Genomic DNA, 19,665 nt, shown 5'->3' with positions numbered 1-19,665 from the left:
GTGTACAATGTTTCTGAAGGGAACATTCAGATTTGTTGTTCCACCCACCACCAGATGTGACCATCAGAAGATTGTCCAGAAGCAAATGAGGCCCTTGATCTGCAAAAAAAAGGCTCCCCACTCCTGGCTTAAGGCATGGGACAGCTCTGGGTTACAAGCAGGGGTGTAAGGAGTCAGCAATCTCCATCCTGTCCTGTGTTTGTTGCATTCAGCACTGTTTCCATTCCATTGCAATTCACCTTCTGCTAAAACCTACATTCTTTTGTCTCACTTTCCATTCAGTGCATTTCAATGGAAGTGAAATGTCAAAAACAATGCAGAAAGTGTCATGAATGTTAAACATTTATGGACTAACACACACTCTGTATAATAAATACTGCTCATGTTTGCTTGTGTGATTTCCACTTCTGACCTTGGGCAACCTTGGGAACTGTGGCCATATCCACTCCTATTTCCATTTCTGATGGAGTTCTCCAACATCTCTAGTTCCAAACCAGGCTTTGTATTCCCGGAAATTAGAAGCCATGCTTGCAGTTCCAAGGTAACTTGTTAACTCTAGCACCCGAGAAAGACTACAGTCTCTATCTCAGGACTGTGTCTCCAAGCTGACCTTATGGCTATGAAGAGTTCTGTGGAATTTGAAAGCTTGACAGGAGTCCATGACATTTTAATTTGTTCTACATAAATGTATTACCCAACTGTGGATTTCAACCAATTTATGGATTGGCACTGCTATCTTTGCTTTTTATGCTACTTGGGAGTAAACCTGATTAAACTCTGCAGTATTCATTTCTAAGTAAACATGTCCAGAATTGAGCTCTTACTTTTTCCTACAAAGTCAATTGGTGTTACTTACAACACAGCCCACTCTGCACTCTGAGTGTGTATTGGGAGGGGGCTGGATCCTGGCCCTATATAAGGGATAGGTGGTAATTATGTAAAGCAGCTATCTACAAAGCCAACATGGCATTTTTGTAAAGCTTAAATATTTACTCCACTTCCATATGCTTCACACTCCAAAAGCATTTCGATTCCAAAACATTTTTCTGATTTGCTCTGAAGTGGGTCTTTAGGTCTCTGCAATTTCAAAAGGGATTTGTTGACTGACAGGTCTCAATCTCGACCCCGCTCTGGTTAGCGAGTAGCAATCAAACGTGCTTGCTGCTCTTGCACGTCTTGGCTTTGATTTGTTTGCCTGAGCACACAACTATTTCTTTCAGTGCAGGGGGGAAAGAAATGTAGAAATTAAAGGCTTGTTGAGTTCCTGAGACCCAAGCAACAATTATCAAGGTCACGGTGATCTAAAGAGTTGCTTGCAATTAGGGATGGAAGGATCTGTCAATTTTGGGTCTCTCCGTTTCTCATTTTCCCAGCCTTAAATTCAGTCCTCCACATTTCTGCAAAAATATCGTTAAAAGTCAAATGGACTTCCTAACAAATTGAGGCTTTTTTAAATCACAGGGATGAGAAATGGAAAAGACTGCTTTAACCTCCCCTCTTGGTAGAGAGGACGCCACCCCCTAAACCTTAGTAACATGGCAATCTAACTGTGTGGGTTGCAAGAAGAGCCATTTTGAAGGCCAGCGTATTTTAGTACCACGTCTGAGTGTTTAGCGTGTGGAAGAATGTAGCCAGTGGTGGTTTAACACTTCCAAATGGGAGAACTTTGAATCGAGGCTCTGAAAGATTAATGACAAAGCACACTCCAAAAGCTGACCGGGTTAAATAGAATGGGCCCTTGATATTGATGGTTTAACTAGAAGGGTTAACTAGATGCTTCCTAGTCATCCATTTTCTCTCCTGTGCAGCATCAGCAGTTTAAAAAATAAGTTGAGGTATACATTGTTAGTCTCTATGTTGCATTTTGAAAATGATACGGATATGTCTGTAGCTAATGGGGAGATGTATATGCTATGCAGATTTTAAGCTCCATGCTGCCATCAATGGTAGAACCATCCCACTTGGATGGAAGTTACTTGTTTCGCTTTGCTCTTTTCATTAAACAGATGGGATCAGTTCATCCCATTTCTTCACACATTTGCAGACATTGTAAACAAATCATTTCTCATAATTCTACACATTTGTCCACTATACGCATTGCTGCACATACTTTTCACCAATGCACACATTGTAATGCATGTTTTGGTCAGAGATGTGCATCGCAAAATTCGGAGCGCTGGAAATTCCAAAGTGTTTTCGGCTGCCCTGCTGGTTCAGGAACTGCAAATTTGGTTAGGTTCACATTCCACCACCCCACCCAATCCCTAACTGGAACCAAAGTGACCCGACACCGAAGATGAGTAATGACTTGCATATACAGAAAAACAGACACAGGCGTATTGTAAATAGGTTTATTTATACGTAGACAGCATAATATGTACACATGGGAACTGCTATGCTCCAGAAATACTAAGCAGCAACTCCTGTGATATATCAGTCGAGAGCAGTTTGACTATACAACTGTTCCAATACAACAGGTGCTGAGGACAAAAAGTACATTATCTATGAATATCTGCTTAGTGTTATTTACTCTTGAAAAATGTACAAGATGAGAAACGAGAGGACATATATGCAACGCTAAACTCCCCCGAGTTCCTTTCCTTATATAAATATGCACAAGTCCGTCATCACCCAGCGATGATTTGCAGCCCGAAGCTCCTGCTGCAACATTCCATGCCAAGACGCTGGCTGCCTCCATCTTGCAGGCACCGACTGAAGTCAAAACAGAAAACGAAACAAAAAGAAGAGCTTTTTGGATACCCACACTTACTGATTCAACTCAGTGCGCTTGTTCTGTCCCTGGAGTCTCCTGGGGTTTTTTTTTTGGGGGGGGGGGTAAACCAACGACGACGGCAATAACGACAACGACAAAAGTATAAATAACACACATACAAACAAGCTTGTGGACATATCCTCTCTCTTTTTTTCCCCTCCACAAGTTATTTGCAAACCAATACTGTCAAAGCAGCAGCTGAATTGCAGTGCATCAGTGTGCAGGAGCATTTAGCAGCTTCTGTGCATTTTGCAAAAAAATAAAAATAAAAGAACAACAGAAACACATGACCAAAGTCTCTATTGGCCGGCTCGGTCTGTAGCTAAGAAGAGGCTGTGCTGCTTCTGTGCTCGCTCCATTAAATTCTTTTTCTTCTTCTTCTTGTCTTTTATCTTCGGTGTCCTCTTTCCTATAAGAAAGAGCACACACACATTGTAAGCCAACTGTGAGCAATTAGAAAAAGACATACCTTTTTGAGAGACTGGGAGAAGAGAGAGAATGACTACAAAAAAGTTTGTATCGGGCAGCTGGAGCCCATGCCCCAAAGAAACGAGACAATGCCAGCGACAATGGACTCCTCGCAGCAACTGATCCTCATCCATAGCTGCTATAATGAATGGAGTTGGGGCATCACGTTGCAATCCTCTACACTCCCTCCGATGGGCACCAGGAATGTGGAGAGGGAGGAGGATGAATAAGGTCATGGTCAAGTTCCATGCCGCGCTTTTAAAATGTTGGGAAGCCACATGAACACCAGTCACCGCAGGGAGGTCATCTTTAGCAGCTTTCAAGTGTGCTCCAACTAGGAATGGGCACATCTGTCCGTTTTGGTTCCACCAGTTTCTTCCCATCTTAAATTAAGTTTTCCACATTTCTACAACTATTTGCATTTTTAAAAAACCCATCAGCATTTTAGTACCCATTTCTCCTTAAAAATACATTGTTGTTTTGATTGATGTACCGTATTTTTCGTCCCATAGGACGCACCTAGTTTTTTTGGGGGGAAATAAAGGGGGAAAAATTCCCCTTTATTTCCCCCCCAAAAGCAGGTCGGGGAAACCGAACCAGGTCGAGGAACAGCAGGATGGTAGCGCTACTTGTGGGGCTGGCCGATGTCTGCCCGGCGCGCGGGACGTTCTGCTTCAGGGTGCGCCGCCCGCCGGGTGGTAGGCTGCTATCCGCAGCGTGGGGAGCCCTGCGGGGAACTCCTGCAGGGCTCCCCACGCTGCGGATGTTTGTCCGGTGCGCGGGGCGCTCTGCTTCAGGTTCAATCTCTAGGTAAGGCAGAGATAGCCTCCCATCTGAAGACCCTGCAGACCTGCTGTCATTCCAAAGCTGAGCTCAGATGGACCAACATGCTGACCCAATATAAGACAGCTTCTTCTGTTTAAGAACGCATCAAGCAGAATTTTATGGAGTAAAGAACAAACTCCGCTTTTTCCAAGGCAGTCCCTTGAACTAATTAAGCCAGCAGTTCAGAGCACAGCCCTCCATTTTTTCCAAGGGGAAGCAGTCTAATGTCATTTGTTCCTCCTCTGAGTGAGAACTGGATCAAATTGCCAGCATGCTTTTGAAAATACGTCATGTCCCCCGTGAAAGGGCAATGAAACGCAGTAGACTTAAGAGACTCTAGATCACAGGCTATCCCAGCAACCCACAGCAAACACTATTCTGGTGGTGTTTCCCTATTCCAAATGCACCCTCAGCAAAGGCATATTTGAAGATGCTAAGACTGTCTAAGCTTTGAGGGCCTGGGATGAAAGGGACCTCCTTTTTGCAATTTGGCACAGGGGTGTTGTTAGAACTCAGCTTAAGCAGAACGGCATAAAAGGACAATGAAAGGGGAGGGAGGAGGAGAAATAAGCAAATTCAGGTTTCATGCTGCTCCGTAATAGTCACACAATTGGGGGCAGAGTCACACAACTCCTTTACACACTGAAAGAATTTGTAGAAGACGCTGCTGAACCATGTGGCCCAAGCCCTTCAAAGGCCACATTCACACATTTAAAGTGGTATTATACCACTTTGAACAGTCATGGCTTCTTGCAAATAATTTTGGGGACTGTGGTTTGTTAAGGGTGCAAGGAAGGTGGAAAAATAATAGATTGCAGCAATTCAGAGAGTGGATGGATGCACCAGAACAAAAGGCTGGTGCATATATTTTATAATGTTGTTGGACAAAGCATCTCACACTTACATAACAATTCTTTATTATAGTATAATTCAATACCATGCATGGGCAAGGCCTTCATCTGCTTGGCAACAGGAGTCACCTGTAGTTTCTTTTGGTTAGAATATGCACCCTTGAGCCACAGGAGGGCACTAGATATTCACTTTTAAAATCCGGAGTGGTAGAATTAATTTATTGTTGTTGTGGTGGTGTTGATGAAATGATTTGGATCCCATGTAAAGTGCTGTATCCAACTAAGTTTGACTCAGAGACGTTTCCTTGTGGAAACTTGTTCACCTTTGATCCTTTTCCATCCTCCCCATTTCTACTTCTCTTTTCTACAAAAGGTAACTAAACCACCATCTCAGTTACAGATGCAGAAAGATCTCAAGTTGTTTATTGATTTGCTTGTTTGACATTTTCGGGCTCCCAAACTGGCTTTCATATAGCAGTCCAAACAATATCTATGAAACACAGGGTATAATGTGAAACATCAGCAGTAAAAGAGCAGGCAAAATAATAAAACAGTGGAAGCCGGGGCTGAGGCTGACGATAATCTAGACATGGCCTCTGAAACCTTGAGGGATCAGAATGGTATTTCCAATAGGATGGAATCCCATCAATATTGGGACGTTCAATGCTTCTAAAGCAGGTATGCAGTCCTCTATATGTTTCCCCAATATTTTGGGCCAGGCTTGCTGGGGTTGATGGGAGTTGTAGTTCAGCAACATCCAGAGAGTCAATGTTTCCCCCAATTTTATTGGGACATTGAGCACAAAACTGGGAGGTGGGCTTATTTTTCAAATGTCAGATTGGCTCAGAAAATCGATGGAGCTATTCTAATTTATTTTGTGAATAACTCGGATCATTTCTCAATCAGCCCAACCTAAGAAGGGTCAAAGATGCTCATCCATCTGTACCTGCAATCCACCTCTGATGTCTGGCTCTAAGCAATGCATCTTGCCCCTCTAGTTTTGCACAACTGGAAGTACAAGCGACCAACGTGTGAATGTGTCCCAACTGGAATGCCTCCTTTGCAAAACTGTGATGCAAAAGTTGAAATAGTCTCCCTGTGGTGAGTGATCCCTACCCCAGCTGTGAACATAGGATGTCTGTCATCGTCTCAAGAATCGCCATGTCCCTGCAAGACATTACCTGCCATTGGTGGAAAGACTCTTAACAGAATGATGGTGATCTACATGGCAAATCCTTCAGCTGGGAACCACTCACTGTAGAGAGGGTTGGTTCTACAGCTCACTCATGGTGAGCATCTTGTATGCATTGATCTTTAGTTAAAGACTGGTTAGAAACTGAATGATTGAAAAATCCATGGCGCTTAGCTAATGGCATCTCTGTCATTGTTAATTACACATTTACCCTGCTGGTTGGTCCCTAGAGCACACACAGAGTGGCACACCATAAAATACAGAGAACTGCAATACCAAAACCACAGCGAACAAGAAACCATCAGAATAGACTTCGGAATTACAAATTAAAAACAGACAACGGATGGAAACCAAATTAGCATGCCTCGCACCTAGGGGACGGGGGAGAATTTCGGTTTTGGTTTGCATTTCCCATTCAGAACATGCAAAGTGAAATTGGCAGTTCTCCAAATTTTGCAATGCAGTTCTCCGACGAGTCAAGATTGCTCAGAAAGGTGTGCATATTAGGACAAAGGGACACTAAAACGCTGATGAACTTTTGAGAGGGTTTCTTTGTTGTGGGGAAACTGATGTGGAGAACTGAAGTCAATATGGGGAAAATGAGAAACTGACTTGCTCATCCCTATCTTCACCCACATTCAACATATATGGAGTCCTGGAACTTGATTGGGCTCCTTGAAGATGAGTTTCCATAGGACAGGAGTCCCAGAAAGAAAGCCCTGTTACTAGAGGAAGCCCATGTAATATACAAAGGGAGTTGCATCAGAACATCGCCTCTCCTGATCTTAGGCTATGGGAAAGCCAATGTAATGCTGAAGAATTGATGCTTTTGAATTATGGTGCTGCAGGAGACTCTTGAGAGTCCCGTGGACTGCAAGAAGATCAAACTGATCCATTCTGAAGGAAATCAGCCCTGAGTGCTCACTTGGAAGGACAGATCGTGAAGCTGAGGCTCCAATACTTTGGCAACCTCATGGGAAGAGAAGACTCCCTGGAAAAGGGAAAGATGGAGGGCACAAGGAGAAGGGGACGACAGAGGATGAGATAGTTGGACAGTGTTCTCAAAGTTACCAGCATGAGTTTGATCAAGCTGCGAGAGGCAGTGGAAGACAGGAGTGCCTGGCGTGCTCTGGTCCATGGGGTCACGAAGAATCGGACACGACTAAATGACTAAACAATAACAACATGCTGCTTGAGAGCAGGTTTATCTAGGTCCTTGAGATTTCCAAGGGGACAAAACCTGCTCTCCACACTCGACATTCCCACATTTATTCAGTTACTGAACTTCAAAATCATTGCCTTCAAATTCCTGTTACTCCCACCAAGAGCATCCACACACAACTCCTTAAGTGCAATTATACTACAAAGCCATTCGGTGCTTCAATGGAGATCAATAAAGTAAAGGATGGAGATGAAAGAGCTGCCACACCATGAAAGGGTTTATTAGCCTACTTTGGGTCATTACCTCTAGGAAACTACCAAGGTGGATAAGTGGGCTGTTCAAACACAAAACAATGACCACCAGGGTGCTTTGTGATTAACAAGCAGAGCTTCGGGGTGCTTCTTTGAAAGCAAAGTAACTACTACTTAACAGCTGTGAAAATGTTCGGTGCTCGCAGCGGACCACTAAATTAAAAGCAACTTGCAGCTGATGGTTAGGGATCAGTTAAACAGGTCTTTAGACAAAACATCAGGAGAGCACGGAAAAATGCACCACGTCCCGCATTCTGGCTTAGATTTCGCCCTGCTTAACGTTTCAAAAGCAGATACTTTGCCTCCCTGTGTTCTCACCAGGCTCTGCTTGGCATACCTTCTCTCTTTTTCTCTCTCTCTTTCTCTCTCTCTTTCTCTCTCCCAATGCCGCAAAGAAGGGGAGGGGAATCCCGTGATTGTGGCGCCGGTAAAATTTAATTTCCACAATGCAAATCAGATTATGCTCCATTAAGGACCTTTTCTACGAAACATCAAAATGTTGGGAATGTATTTGCTCATAGCCAGTTTTTCATTTGCAGAGTGCTACTTGTTAGAGAGGTGTGCAATAAATAAATAAATAAGATGAAGGGCACACACAAAAACCCCTTCCTCCTGCAAAAGGGCAGAAAAACAATACTATACTTGTAGTCAGGGACTTTTGTCCAGCCGGAACTCGCCGGAACTGAGTTCTGGCGCCTCTCAGTTGGGCGCCATTACCATTATAAGAGAACAAGGGAGGCATTCATGGTGAGTTCCAGCACCTCTTTTTCTAGAAAAATAGCACTGCTTTATCATGTACCGTGGTACCTCGGGTTACATACGCTTCAGGTTACAGACTCAGCTAACCCAGAAATAGTACCTCAGGTTAAGAACTTTGCTTCAGGATGAGAACAGAAATTGTGCTCCGGCGGCATGGCAGCAGTAGGAGGCCCCATTAGCTAAAGTGGTGCTTCAGGTTAAGAACAGTTTCAGGTGAAGAACAGACCTCCGGAACGAATTAAGTACTTAACCCGAGGTACCACTGTATATAGAGCAACTGGCACATTCTGCACCCTTGTAGTGCTTCAGAACACTTTAATTCAGTGCTATCCACTCTGCAAGCAGACAACTCTTCAAGGTCTCAGGCAAAGGTCTTTCCCAGCCCTAAGATGGGGAACCCCGTGTTCCTCCTAATGTCATTGGACTACAACTCCCATTCAGTGAGTCCGAAGATCCCTTAAAGCAGGCCTGGACAGTCTGTTGGACATCCACATGTTGTTGGAACTCACCAGTTCCCCATCGCCCTTGGCCACTGGTCATGCTGACCAGCTGATGAGAGCTGGAGTCCAACTACCTTCAAAGGGATGCAGGCCACCCGCCATTTAAATACAGGTACTTGCCATACACAAACCACTAAGCTATAGCTCCTGTCCAAATGTACACTTATACCAAAAGAGACCCATTTCGAGTCTTGCATGATCAACAATCGCTAGCTAGAAGCCGTCATGCAACTTACAATGCAAACAGGAAAAAGAAGATCATTTGTACCGCCAGCAGCTATTTGTATTAGTATTTGTTTAACTTAGAAGTCTATCTTTATTCCATATGCCCTGAGCCTAGAGCTTTGCTGTACTTCTGGCCCGGAGTCTGTAGCTATGTCTGGCGCAGAGACACCGCCTGGGGAGGTTCACGTCATGTTTGGATGGGTCAACATGAAGATATTCATCATTGCTTCAGAGCTACTAAACCAGTCGTGCTCACAGATTTTTCCATAAAATAGAAACCTCCAACTTGATGATAATTGTGCAGACATGGATGTCCACAATCACGGGTGAAGTTTACTAAGCTTTGCTGCTGTGCCATTTTAAATTCATTCTAGTTTCTGTGGAACTGAAATATTCTCATAAAAACCCAGGCTGGCACAATTTAGGAAAGCAAATAATTTATTATCAGTTTTTTCCTAGGAAAGAACCTTATGTCCAGACTTTAATGTCCAGCAAACTATGGTTTGCACTAGATAATGGGAGAAGAGTACCTACCAAGCTCATCACTTGCTTGTTCTCAAAACAACCACCACCATAGTTCCTCCAGCAACTGTCTGAACCAGGTGACTGGGACTTTGCAATATGCAACCTTGGTTTGTAAAGGTAAAGGTAAAGGTACCCCTGCCTGTACGGGCCAGTCTTGACAGACTCTGGGGTTGTGCGCCCATCTCACTTAAGAGGCCAGGGGCCAGCGCTGTCCGGAGACACTTCCGGGTCACGTGGCCAGCGTGACATCGCTGCTCTGGCGAGCCAGAGCCGCACACGGAAACGCCGTTTACCTTCCCGCTGGTAAGCGGTCCCTATTTATCTACTTGCACCCAGAGGTGCTTTCGAACTGCTAGGTTGGCAGGCGCTAGGACCGAGCAGCGGGAGCGCACCCCACCGCAGGGATTCGAACCGCCGACCTTTCGATCTGCAAGTCCTAGGTGCTGAGGCTTTAACCCACAGCGCCACCTGCGTCCCAACCTTGGTTTGTAGGGAGTGCTTAAACCAGCCTTCCCTAAGCAGATGTCCTCAAGGTGTTTTGGACTGCAACTCCCGTCATCCCTGACCATTTGCCATGATGTTTGGGGTTGATGTGAGTTGTATTTCAGAACATCTGGAGAGTACCACATTGGGGAAGGCTGGGCTTAAACCAGTTTCCTGGTCTGGACATCATTGAGAAACTGTGGTTTAACAAACCAGAAAGTCTTCTCTGCCACTTGGTGCATGAGCACCTGTTCCATGAAATCGTTGCTGAACTGAGACATCTGAACTGAGTGTGTATCAGTGTCTTTAAAAAATACTGAAGGAAGTTTAACAATTTACTAAAAAGGAAGCTGCTACTCATTGTCAGCCCAAAAGACCACCATTAAAATTGTTTTGTTGTTTTTGTTTTTTTAAAAAACCTGCCTCTTATATATTGTAAAACCTGAAGCGAAATACTTATTTTTGGTTTCAGTTAAGCCTAGGTGCATCTAACCTAGTCTGGAATCAATGTCTCCTTCAATCTGTGCTTTAAAGACAGAAAGAAAGAGAGAAAGATTACCCAGGTAATGTTATAGTTGGCATAGCTATTTTTATTCGTACAGATAAAGACAGGTTTGATTTATTCAAATTGTAATGTATACTCAGATATTTCTGTCTTCTGGCGAAAGATTTAGCACACGTATTAATGTCTCTGCTTTAGTCTCCAAGAAGCAGCCTGTTTCCTCATCATCTGTGGACTTCAGGGGACCTTGAAAATGAACTTTGCTAGGTTACTATATTTCTTCACTCTTTTGGATCCTTAGTCGATTCCCAGATTTTATTCTGAACCATGCATCACCCACTGAGACTAGTGATTGGAGGGGATGATTCATTCGGTCAGAACTTTTTTTGCAAATCAATATAACTGGTACCTCCTGAACCCATACACGAACTGAGACTCAACTTCCTTCGAAACTCGCCCCTCTCCAGATGCTGGGATGCAGTCCTGAAACCGAAAAATGCATGCAAAAAATCTTATTTGGGGGGAAGGCTCACACGAAAACCACACTCACTGCTGAAATCAATGTACAAAATGCACTACATGGGGGGGGGGGAATGCTTGCAAAAAATGTGTATATGAGGTAAACATGCATATAAATGTGTATATTAGAAGAAATGTGCAAGAAAGGGGAGGGGGAATCACAGAGTGAAGCAGAAATGGGACAAATTGAACTTATGATTGGAAAAGGGAAAATGGAAAAAGATGTTGAAATATACATTTTTTTAAAAAAAAACACAAAGCATTTTTACTTGGTATTATAGGAGAGGATATTAATATGCAAGATGTTAAATTGTTTTTATATGCAACAACAGCGGCAAGAGTATTGTTAGCCCAGAAATGGAAACAAGAAGAGATGCCAATGAAAGAAGAATGGCAAACAAAATTAATGGACTATGCAGAATTGGACAAAATGACAGGATTCGAAGGATTCGAAACCTGCGGGACCAGAGATTTACAGAAGATTGGAACAAATATACGAACTATCTGAGGAACACTTGTAACCAACAAATTACGCTAGTAGGACTACAAGAAGCTGTGTAAAGAGGAATGTATGAAACATTGCAAATTAGAGAAAGAACAGTGATATTGTTGTTGTTGTTTAGTCGTTTAGTTGTGTCCGACTCTTCATGACCCCATGGACCAGAGCATGCCAGGCACTTCTGTCTTCCACTGCCTCCCGCAGTTTGGTCAAAACAGTGATATCAGTTATGAATTAAATGTAATTGAAGAAGTGGGAAATGTATATTTAGATATTAGACTGGAAAATTTTCAGGTGAGATTGATGGAAGTCAAAAAATTGTATAAGATGTTAAAATATGCTTAATTACCGTTGAAAATGATATGCTGAAAATTAAATTAAAAATTATATTTAAAAAGGGGAAAGGAGAAATGGAAAGAGATGGAGACTGACAGGTTTCTCCATCCCTGACTGGGACTGATGCTGCTGTTGTTTGCACATGACCTGCACTGAGATTCTTCCAAAAGAAGGTGGTCAGAAGAACACCTCAGAAGGTATTCACCTACAATATTTTCTCAGTGTGAACGAGGAAGTGACCTATCCAGACAATGGAGTGAGTGGGATTTCTTACCCTTGACTAACACATTCTAGTCAGGCACAACCACTCAAGGGGGACTCTGGTTAGAGCAGGTTCAGGATGAGGCATAAAGTGGGGACTTCACCTGGGCAGCATCCCAAGGGCTAGATAGATAGGCTTGGGGTGGAGCACATTTGTCCCCTGAGGTTCTTCACCCCGACCCTAAAAAATCTTGCAACTTGAATCGCTGAGGTGACTGAACTCAATCTTGCAACTTGAATCGTTGAGGTGACTGAACTCCAACCCTGTAGTTGGAGAGCCAGTGTGGTGTAGTGGTTAAGAGTGGTGGACTCATAATCTGGTGAACCAGGTTCGTGTCTCCACTCCTCCACATGCAGCTGCTGGGTGACCGTGGGCCAGTCACACTTCTCTGAAGTCTCTCAGACTCACTCACCTCACAGAGTGTTTGTTGTGGGGGAGGAAGGGAAAGGAGATTGCTAGCCGCTTTGAGACTCCTTAAGGGGATTGAAAGGCGGGATATCAAGTCCAAACTCTTCTTCTCCTCCTCTTAGCGCCAGGCCTCAAGGTAAAATAACCGTAAAATGAGACCCACTGGATTAAGCCAGTGGCCCATCTAGTCCAGGATCCTGTTGTCACAGTGGCCAACCAAAGGCCTGTGGGAAGCCTGCAAGCGCAGCAGCATTTCTGTTCCTTGGGGGGGGGGGCTTGGCAGAGATCTGAACTGGGGTGCTCTAAGTAAGTGCTCCTCAAACATGGAAGGATGGCACAGGAAACAGCAGCTATCATGCGGAGTCTTGACTCACACCTTTCTTTACGGAGAAGAACCAGCTGGCAAATGCCCTGTGGAGATGGCTGGGCAATTTTAAACTGCATTTACACAAGAATGGATCATCTTAATCTACAGGACGATGGAGAGGGGTGGTGTAAGATACCTTCATGGATAACACCATTAAAGGGTTTACTGCTGACAATATATCCGTAAGCCACAAGCTCATCTGTAAAGTTTTTTTAAAAAAAACAATTAAAAAAAAACACCCTGGCCCTGAACTATTTGTACTTCATCCCCCGTGGCCCTAAAATTCCATGTGGCAGTTGCTATTTCTGAAAAGCGGATCTGTTTTCTCATAAATGCAATGTTTACCTGCACTTAACATCTCATAGGCTAGACAGTGGATCGCTCTCAAATTCTCCACTGATACAAAAGCTGTGCACGATCCCTGAATGCTGCTTAAAGCTAAAATAAAATAGATAAAATAATAAATAAATAAAGGGGGGCCAGGCAGCCGGCAGCTGCTTCCAAACTTGAGCCAAAACCCATCTAACTGATCCGATCAGAGGAACCACAGGCTGCAAGGATGGCTCCGGCCGAAGCAAAGTAAATTAATCATCTCACAAGCCACATCTCACAGCCAACAAAAATCACTTTACTTATGAAATATGAAATGAAGATTTGAACTTGGCTCTTGGGAAACATAAGGTTAGCATAACAGCCCACCGCACCAGCGATTCCGGCACAGGACCCAGCAGGAATCTTAAGCATCACTTCAAGAAACAATTCCCTGCCAGCATGTACAATTTCAGTTTCACGACTCAGTTCCTAGAGCTGCACCCAGGTATGTGCCTGTTTAAGCACCGCAGGTGAACCTCATAAGGGAAAAATACCACCACCAACCATAACTTCTTTTTAAAGTTTATTGTTAGAACGATTGTGGTTGGGATTTGGAATTATAGGTCAATAATGAATTAGTTTTTAACCTACATTGCAGCCTAACCCAAAACATGGAACGAGGCTACAGAAACCTAGCTTTGATTACTAAGGGAAGGGGGACAGACGATATACTTCTAATTTTTCACGTTTCCTTTCTTTTTTCACTTTGTCTCAGTATAATCCATGCACATCCTCCCTCTCAAAATTGCTTATGCAGGTTTTTCTTAATTTCCTTTAAAAAAATCCTCAGTTTGCTGAACTGGTACAAATTAAGCAGACATCATTTCTTTCTAAAATGCTCCATTTGTTGAACTGGTACAAATTAAGCAAACATCTTTCTTTCCTTCCTTCCTTCCTTCCTTCCTTCCTTCCTTCCTTCCTTCCTTCCTTCCTTCCAACAAGAAAGATGCCCTGGTAGCTGTTGGCTAGAAGAAAAATTGGCCAGAAACAGCACAGACGCAGGACGATCTACATCAATCACAGAAAACTTTTTTTAAAAATAATTTGATTTTTTTGCAGAGAAACCAGAGCAACAGTTTTCGGGATGTAATGTGGAACTGTAGCAACTCCTGACATCCACAGCAGATTGTACAAAGTGCTACAAAAGCAGAAGCATGACCTGAACAGTTTGGCCAATAGAAAGGCTTCAGCGGTCCTTTATGGCCAGGAACTATCACAGATAATGGATGGGGAACTTGTGGTTCCCTGGTGCCATCAGCCCCCAGCCAGAAATTATCAGTTATCAGGGGTGTGGAGAGTTCTAGTCCAAGAACATGCTCTGCATCCTTGCTTTAAGTTCTTGGGCTATATTATACCTACAACTGTATCTTCCAAGTCTACATTTCTATGATTATAACCATTTGGTAGACAGGAAAATCAAAGCTTGATTGAAAATGTTCAGTAAGGTGCAGGCGAAGATTCAACCGTACAATTTATTGGGAATGTTGTAGATTAGGGAGAAGAAGAATAGAATTGAAGAATCGGAAGGGTCTTGCTATTGATATCATATGTGGTAGTCGTGTAAGGTAATAAAAGCTTTATGGGAGATGATATACAGTGGTACCTCGGGTTACATACGCTTCAGGTTACAGACTCCGCTAACCCAGAAATAGTACCTCGGGTTAAGAACTTTGCTCCAGGATGAGAACAGAAATCGTGCTCCAGCGGGGCAGCGGCAGTGGGAGGCCCCATTAGCTAAAGTGGTGCTTCAGGTTAAGAACAGTTTCAGGTTAAGAACGGACCTCTGGAACGAATTAAGTACTTAACCCAAGGTACTACTGTATAATGAAATGGGGAAAAAATATTTAAAATAACTTTTGTTAAAAAACCAGAAGCCTTTTTATTACGAATTATTAGGTACCAACATTCCAAAGGAGCAGAAAAGACTTTTTATGTATGTGACAACAGCCACACGGATGCTGCTAGCCTCAAGAGGGAAAGAAGAAAGAGTCCTTACCAGAGAGGAATGGCAAAATAAGCTGATAGACTACGTCAAAATGGCAAAGCTGACTGGAAAGCTCAGGAACCAAGAGGACAAAAACATTAAGAAAGAATGGGGAAAAATTCATGATTTATTTAGGTGACCACTGTAAGCAAATGAAAACATTAGCGGGATTTTAATCCTACTTCTAATGTAACAAATACTATGGATAGATATAAAATATAGATTATGATATAATATGCAGTTGAAAATGTTGACATTAGGACCCATGGAGGGGATGGGGGGAAGTCGCAAGATTCAGAGAAATCTCTGTATATGGGAATGTATTTGGTTTTGTTATAAATCGACATTTGAAGAATCAAATAAAAAAAGATTATTAAAAAGAAGAGTTGGAAGGGTTATCTAGTTTAAGCCCCTGCAATGCAAGAATCCTGACCACAGCTGTCCCTGGGGGGTTCAAATCACCAATCTTCTGGTTGACAGCCAGACACCCTGACCCACTGCTGCCAGCACAGCAATCAGAGTTACGGTGAAATACCAAGGGAAATAGAAATATGAGAGACTGATATAAAAGAAGGTTGCATAACTATATATAGCTGTTTCGTCTTGGAAGAAGATCACTAAAAGGATCTCTGGTTATAGCATCAATTGTCTGTATATGTGGAATGCATAGCTGTCAACCGTCCCTTATTTGGCGGGAAAGTGTCCCGCTACTGCCCCTATTGATGATGTCCCTTAAATTTCCTGGGTTTCAAAGGAAGCAGCTCCTCTCCCTCCCTCCCTGCTGGCCAGGGAGGGAGGCTCCAACTGTGTTGCTTGGCTACGTTGCTCACCCAATAAGGAGTCTAAGAAGGACTGGGGGGGTGGAGCTTGCATGCCTTGTGCCGATCAAATCGGCCATGTTGCCTGAGGACTTGCCTTTGCTCAGCGCTTCCCAGCGGAGAGGTGACGGTGGTTTTCCTTGCTGCATCCCCTTTGCTGGGTTGCTGCACTGTGGGAACCACCGCTTGAGGCTTCGTTTGGCTGCTAGCTGGGCTTTCTGCCTTTGGCTCGGAGGGGCTCGGAGATTGAACATACCTGTGCTTTGAAAATCCCTTATTTTGGCTGCTGATCCTGTATTTTCGAGGCTGCTGGTCCCTTATTTTCAAATCTGTAAGTTGACAGCTATGAGAATGTATGGATGGATGGTGTGGTCCTACCATTAGACAGAGTGAGGCGGCTGCCTCAGGTGGCAGATGCTGGGGGACAGAGAGCGGTGGTGAGGCATTTGAACACAGCGCCTTCTCTGTGTTTGACACAGCTTGCAATGCACTACCTAAGCTAGCTGCTGCCCTGAGGGGAAGGGAGGATGCCCTGCCGTTGCCAGGGTTTAAATAAGAGTCATCTGCCAGTCCAGCTGGCTTATGTAGTTATGTGGAATAAAGGGGCCATCTTGTACTTTGGCGGTCCCTCTCTCTTTGGCAAGAGAGGGAAGCTGCTAGCCTCACAACTGGCTGGAGCCTTCCCACATGCAACAGTCCCACCCTAACCCTGACCGCGTAGAAGAAAACATATGTCAAATGTGATTACACATTTAATGTAACATGTAGCTTGGCCCTAATGGTGCTAGCTCTAGCCAGAGTAGATCCAGAACTGACCTAGATTGCAATGGGTCTACTCTGAGTAGGGCTATCATTGCATACAACCCAATACCATTTAAAATAATTTGATTGTGTGGTATTCAACTATGTTTTCTTCAGAAAAGACGTCTGGAAATTAATGGGCCTTAGTCATGGGCATTCATTTCAATGCATCTGAGTAAGTTAAATACCACCCACTGTATTAAATGTAAAATGAAATTTAATTGAATTTTTAAAATGTCATGGAAGTGTACATTAGGGTTGGCTGAATCTATGTATTTGTGGTTTACGTCCATTTAATTTTAAGTCATTTGGGTTGTTGTTTTTTTTAAAAACTGTAGAACATTTTGGTTTTGAATATATATTTCATCATGACAGACTTAATAGAATAACTATTTTTATCTCAACGTGCATTTCTAAATTATTTTATCTTAAAATATTCATTTTAAAGTATTTTTTGAGAAGAGAACTATTTTACAAAATCCAGTTTCGGGTTGTTTTTTCTAATGAAAACCCAGTAAGTTTGAGGAGTCCAGGATTCCACAGTACCTCCCTCCCCCTTACACGTACGGTCCTGCAAACATCATTGGAAGCAAATATTTCAATGGGGGAAGTTTCCAAAGGACAAAGCACTAGCAATTATCTCTGGAAACTTGGCTTGAACCCCACCCAGAAAAGTAAAAGTCCACTTTAATGAAACTAGGAAGGTCCTGAATGGTCCTGAATAGCTGCAACAATTCAAACATGCCATACAACAGTAGCTCTTTCTTAGATCACACTCATTTCTGAAACAGGCCATGCTAGGTTCAGGCAGGAGCTTAGAAATTAGGTTAAAAACCCTCAGCAGTTCAAGAAACCATGCAAGTCAGCAAATGCCTTTCGAAGTCATTTTCACTTAAAAAATGTCTGCAGTAGAGATGCATAAGCCAAATGTGTTGGGGACTATAAAAATCAAAAGCCGATACGAACCTTGGCTCATGAAACAAAGAAACATCTCCAAATTTCAGAATTATGTCCATAATTAAATACTCAATTTCCTGCTGTTTTCCTCCCCTTTAAAAAGAAATCTAGGCGGTTATAAACACGGAGCGATGCTTCAAGGAGGAGCAAACCAGATCTAATTATTATTCCCTGCTTTTATTTTCCAGTGAAAGTCCTGGCATGAAAGCACAGCAAAAAGTCCAAGCGAGGCAGGATACCGCTTGGAGTTATAGCTTACATTTAAAAAAAGAAGAAGAAGAAAAGACCTCAGTAAGGTCATTGCTAGCTCCTATTTTTAAAAGGGAAGTATGATTGTTAGGGGAAAATTTGATTATAAAACTCGCCTGGTATTAGCTTTGTCCAAACTAAGCATAAACAAACTTTTTTTTTAAGAAAAAAAAATTAGTTACTGAACCATGCAACCACCAGCAGTAAATGTTATCACTTCATTTTCTGCAAAATAGCTCAGAAACCTTAAACCTCCCCTTGCTTAACCCATCCAGCTATTCTCTCGAACAATTATGTGAGCTGTTTGCATTCCCAAAAGGGAGAATTTGGTGGCTGGATGGCCCACGTGACCTGTCAAGAGCCCTGTTGAGCAAAAAATGCTGGAAGGTGAAGCTTGCGGCAACAGCTTATTCAATTGCAATGCTGGGCTTGCATGGAATCTGCCTCTTTTGCTTTCAGCGCTGCCATCTTAAACACACAACGGATGGTGTCCCCTTGAGCCCAGTGGGACTTACTTCTGAGTAAACATGAACATAGTTTACTAGTGAGTTTTGTAATAGGCCTGCTCAGCTGATGGACCAAGAAAGCCAAATGCAACCCAACAGTGATTCCACAACTGGGCCAAATCTCAATGGCAGTGTATGGTGGCTTTTTTGTGCAAATAGGCCCAGGTTCAATGTCAGGCATCTGCAGAAATGGCTGGGAAAGACCTCTCTGAGGAGCCCCAGAAGAAAGCTCCCAGTCTGTGTAGAGTGGACAATATGGAGCTAAGTGGACTACAGTGGACTTGTAAAGTTGGAAGGGACCGTCAAGACAACCTAAGCCAATGCCCTGCAATGCAGAAATCTCAACTGAAGCATCCATGACAGACAGCCATCCAACCTCTGTTTAAAAATCTCCCATGAAGGAGAGCCCACCACCTTCTGAGGGAGTCTGTTTCACTGTCAAACAGCTCTTTCCACCAGAAAGTTCTTCCTGATGTTTAGTTGGAATCTCCTTTTTTGTAACTTGAAGCCGTTGGTTTGGTTCCTACCCTCCGGAGCAGGAGAAAACAAATTTGCTTTATCTTCCATGTGAGAGCCCTTTAGATATTTGAAGATGGCTATCATATCTCCTCTTTGGCGCTCCTTTTCCAGGCTAAACATACCCAGCTGCCTCAACTGTCCCTAACAGTTACCTCATCCAACCCACATTTTACCAGCTTCTCAACAAGAATATCATGGGGCACTTTGTCCAAATATTGTCCTTTCTCTTTTCCTTCTGGAACCCTCAGAACTGTTTCTGAGGAAACTGGAGAGGATGCTATAAATTGGAATGGCATGTAAATTGGATGAGAGGTTACTCAATTATTACTAGTCATGCTTAATCCCCATTAGGGTGTGACTGAGGCTTCCTTTAGGGGGTACATTTGTTTTGGTACTCCTGCAAACCCTGGAACTCCCAATGCCTGTTACAGTGGTACCTCAGGTTACATACGCTTCAGGTTACATACGCTTCAGGTTACAGACTCCCCTAAC

General features: G+C 43.3%; 1 protein-coding gene across 2 annotated transcripts in view; it reads right to left on the bottom strand.

Annotated features, from left to right (window-relative positions):
* Positions 1-2,337: 2,337 nt before the first annotated feature.
* The window catches only part of RSPO2 (R-spondin 2), a 102,327-nt gene continuing 84,999 nt past the window's right edge, over positions 2,338-19,665 (bottom strand). For both annotated transcript variants that reach the window (XM_081919030.1, XM_081919029.1), the window contains exon 6: positions 2,338-3,182. In XM_081919030.1, coding sequence (XP_081775156.1) covers positions 3,073-3,182 — 110 coding nt within the window. In that variant the 3' untranslated portion in view covers positions 2,338-3,072. The remainder of the gene's footprint in view (positions 3,183-19,665) is intronic.

Source organism: Podarcis melisellensis, assembly GCF_964234715.1.
Source record: "Podarcis melisellensis genome assembly, chromosome: 7".
In the NCBI taxonomy this organism is placed as follows: Eukaryota; Metazoa; Chordata; class Lepidosauria; order Squamata; family Lacertidae; genus Podarcis; species Podarcis melisellensis.
This window is presented reverse-complemented; position numbering and strand designations above follow the sequence as displayed.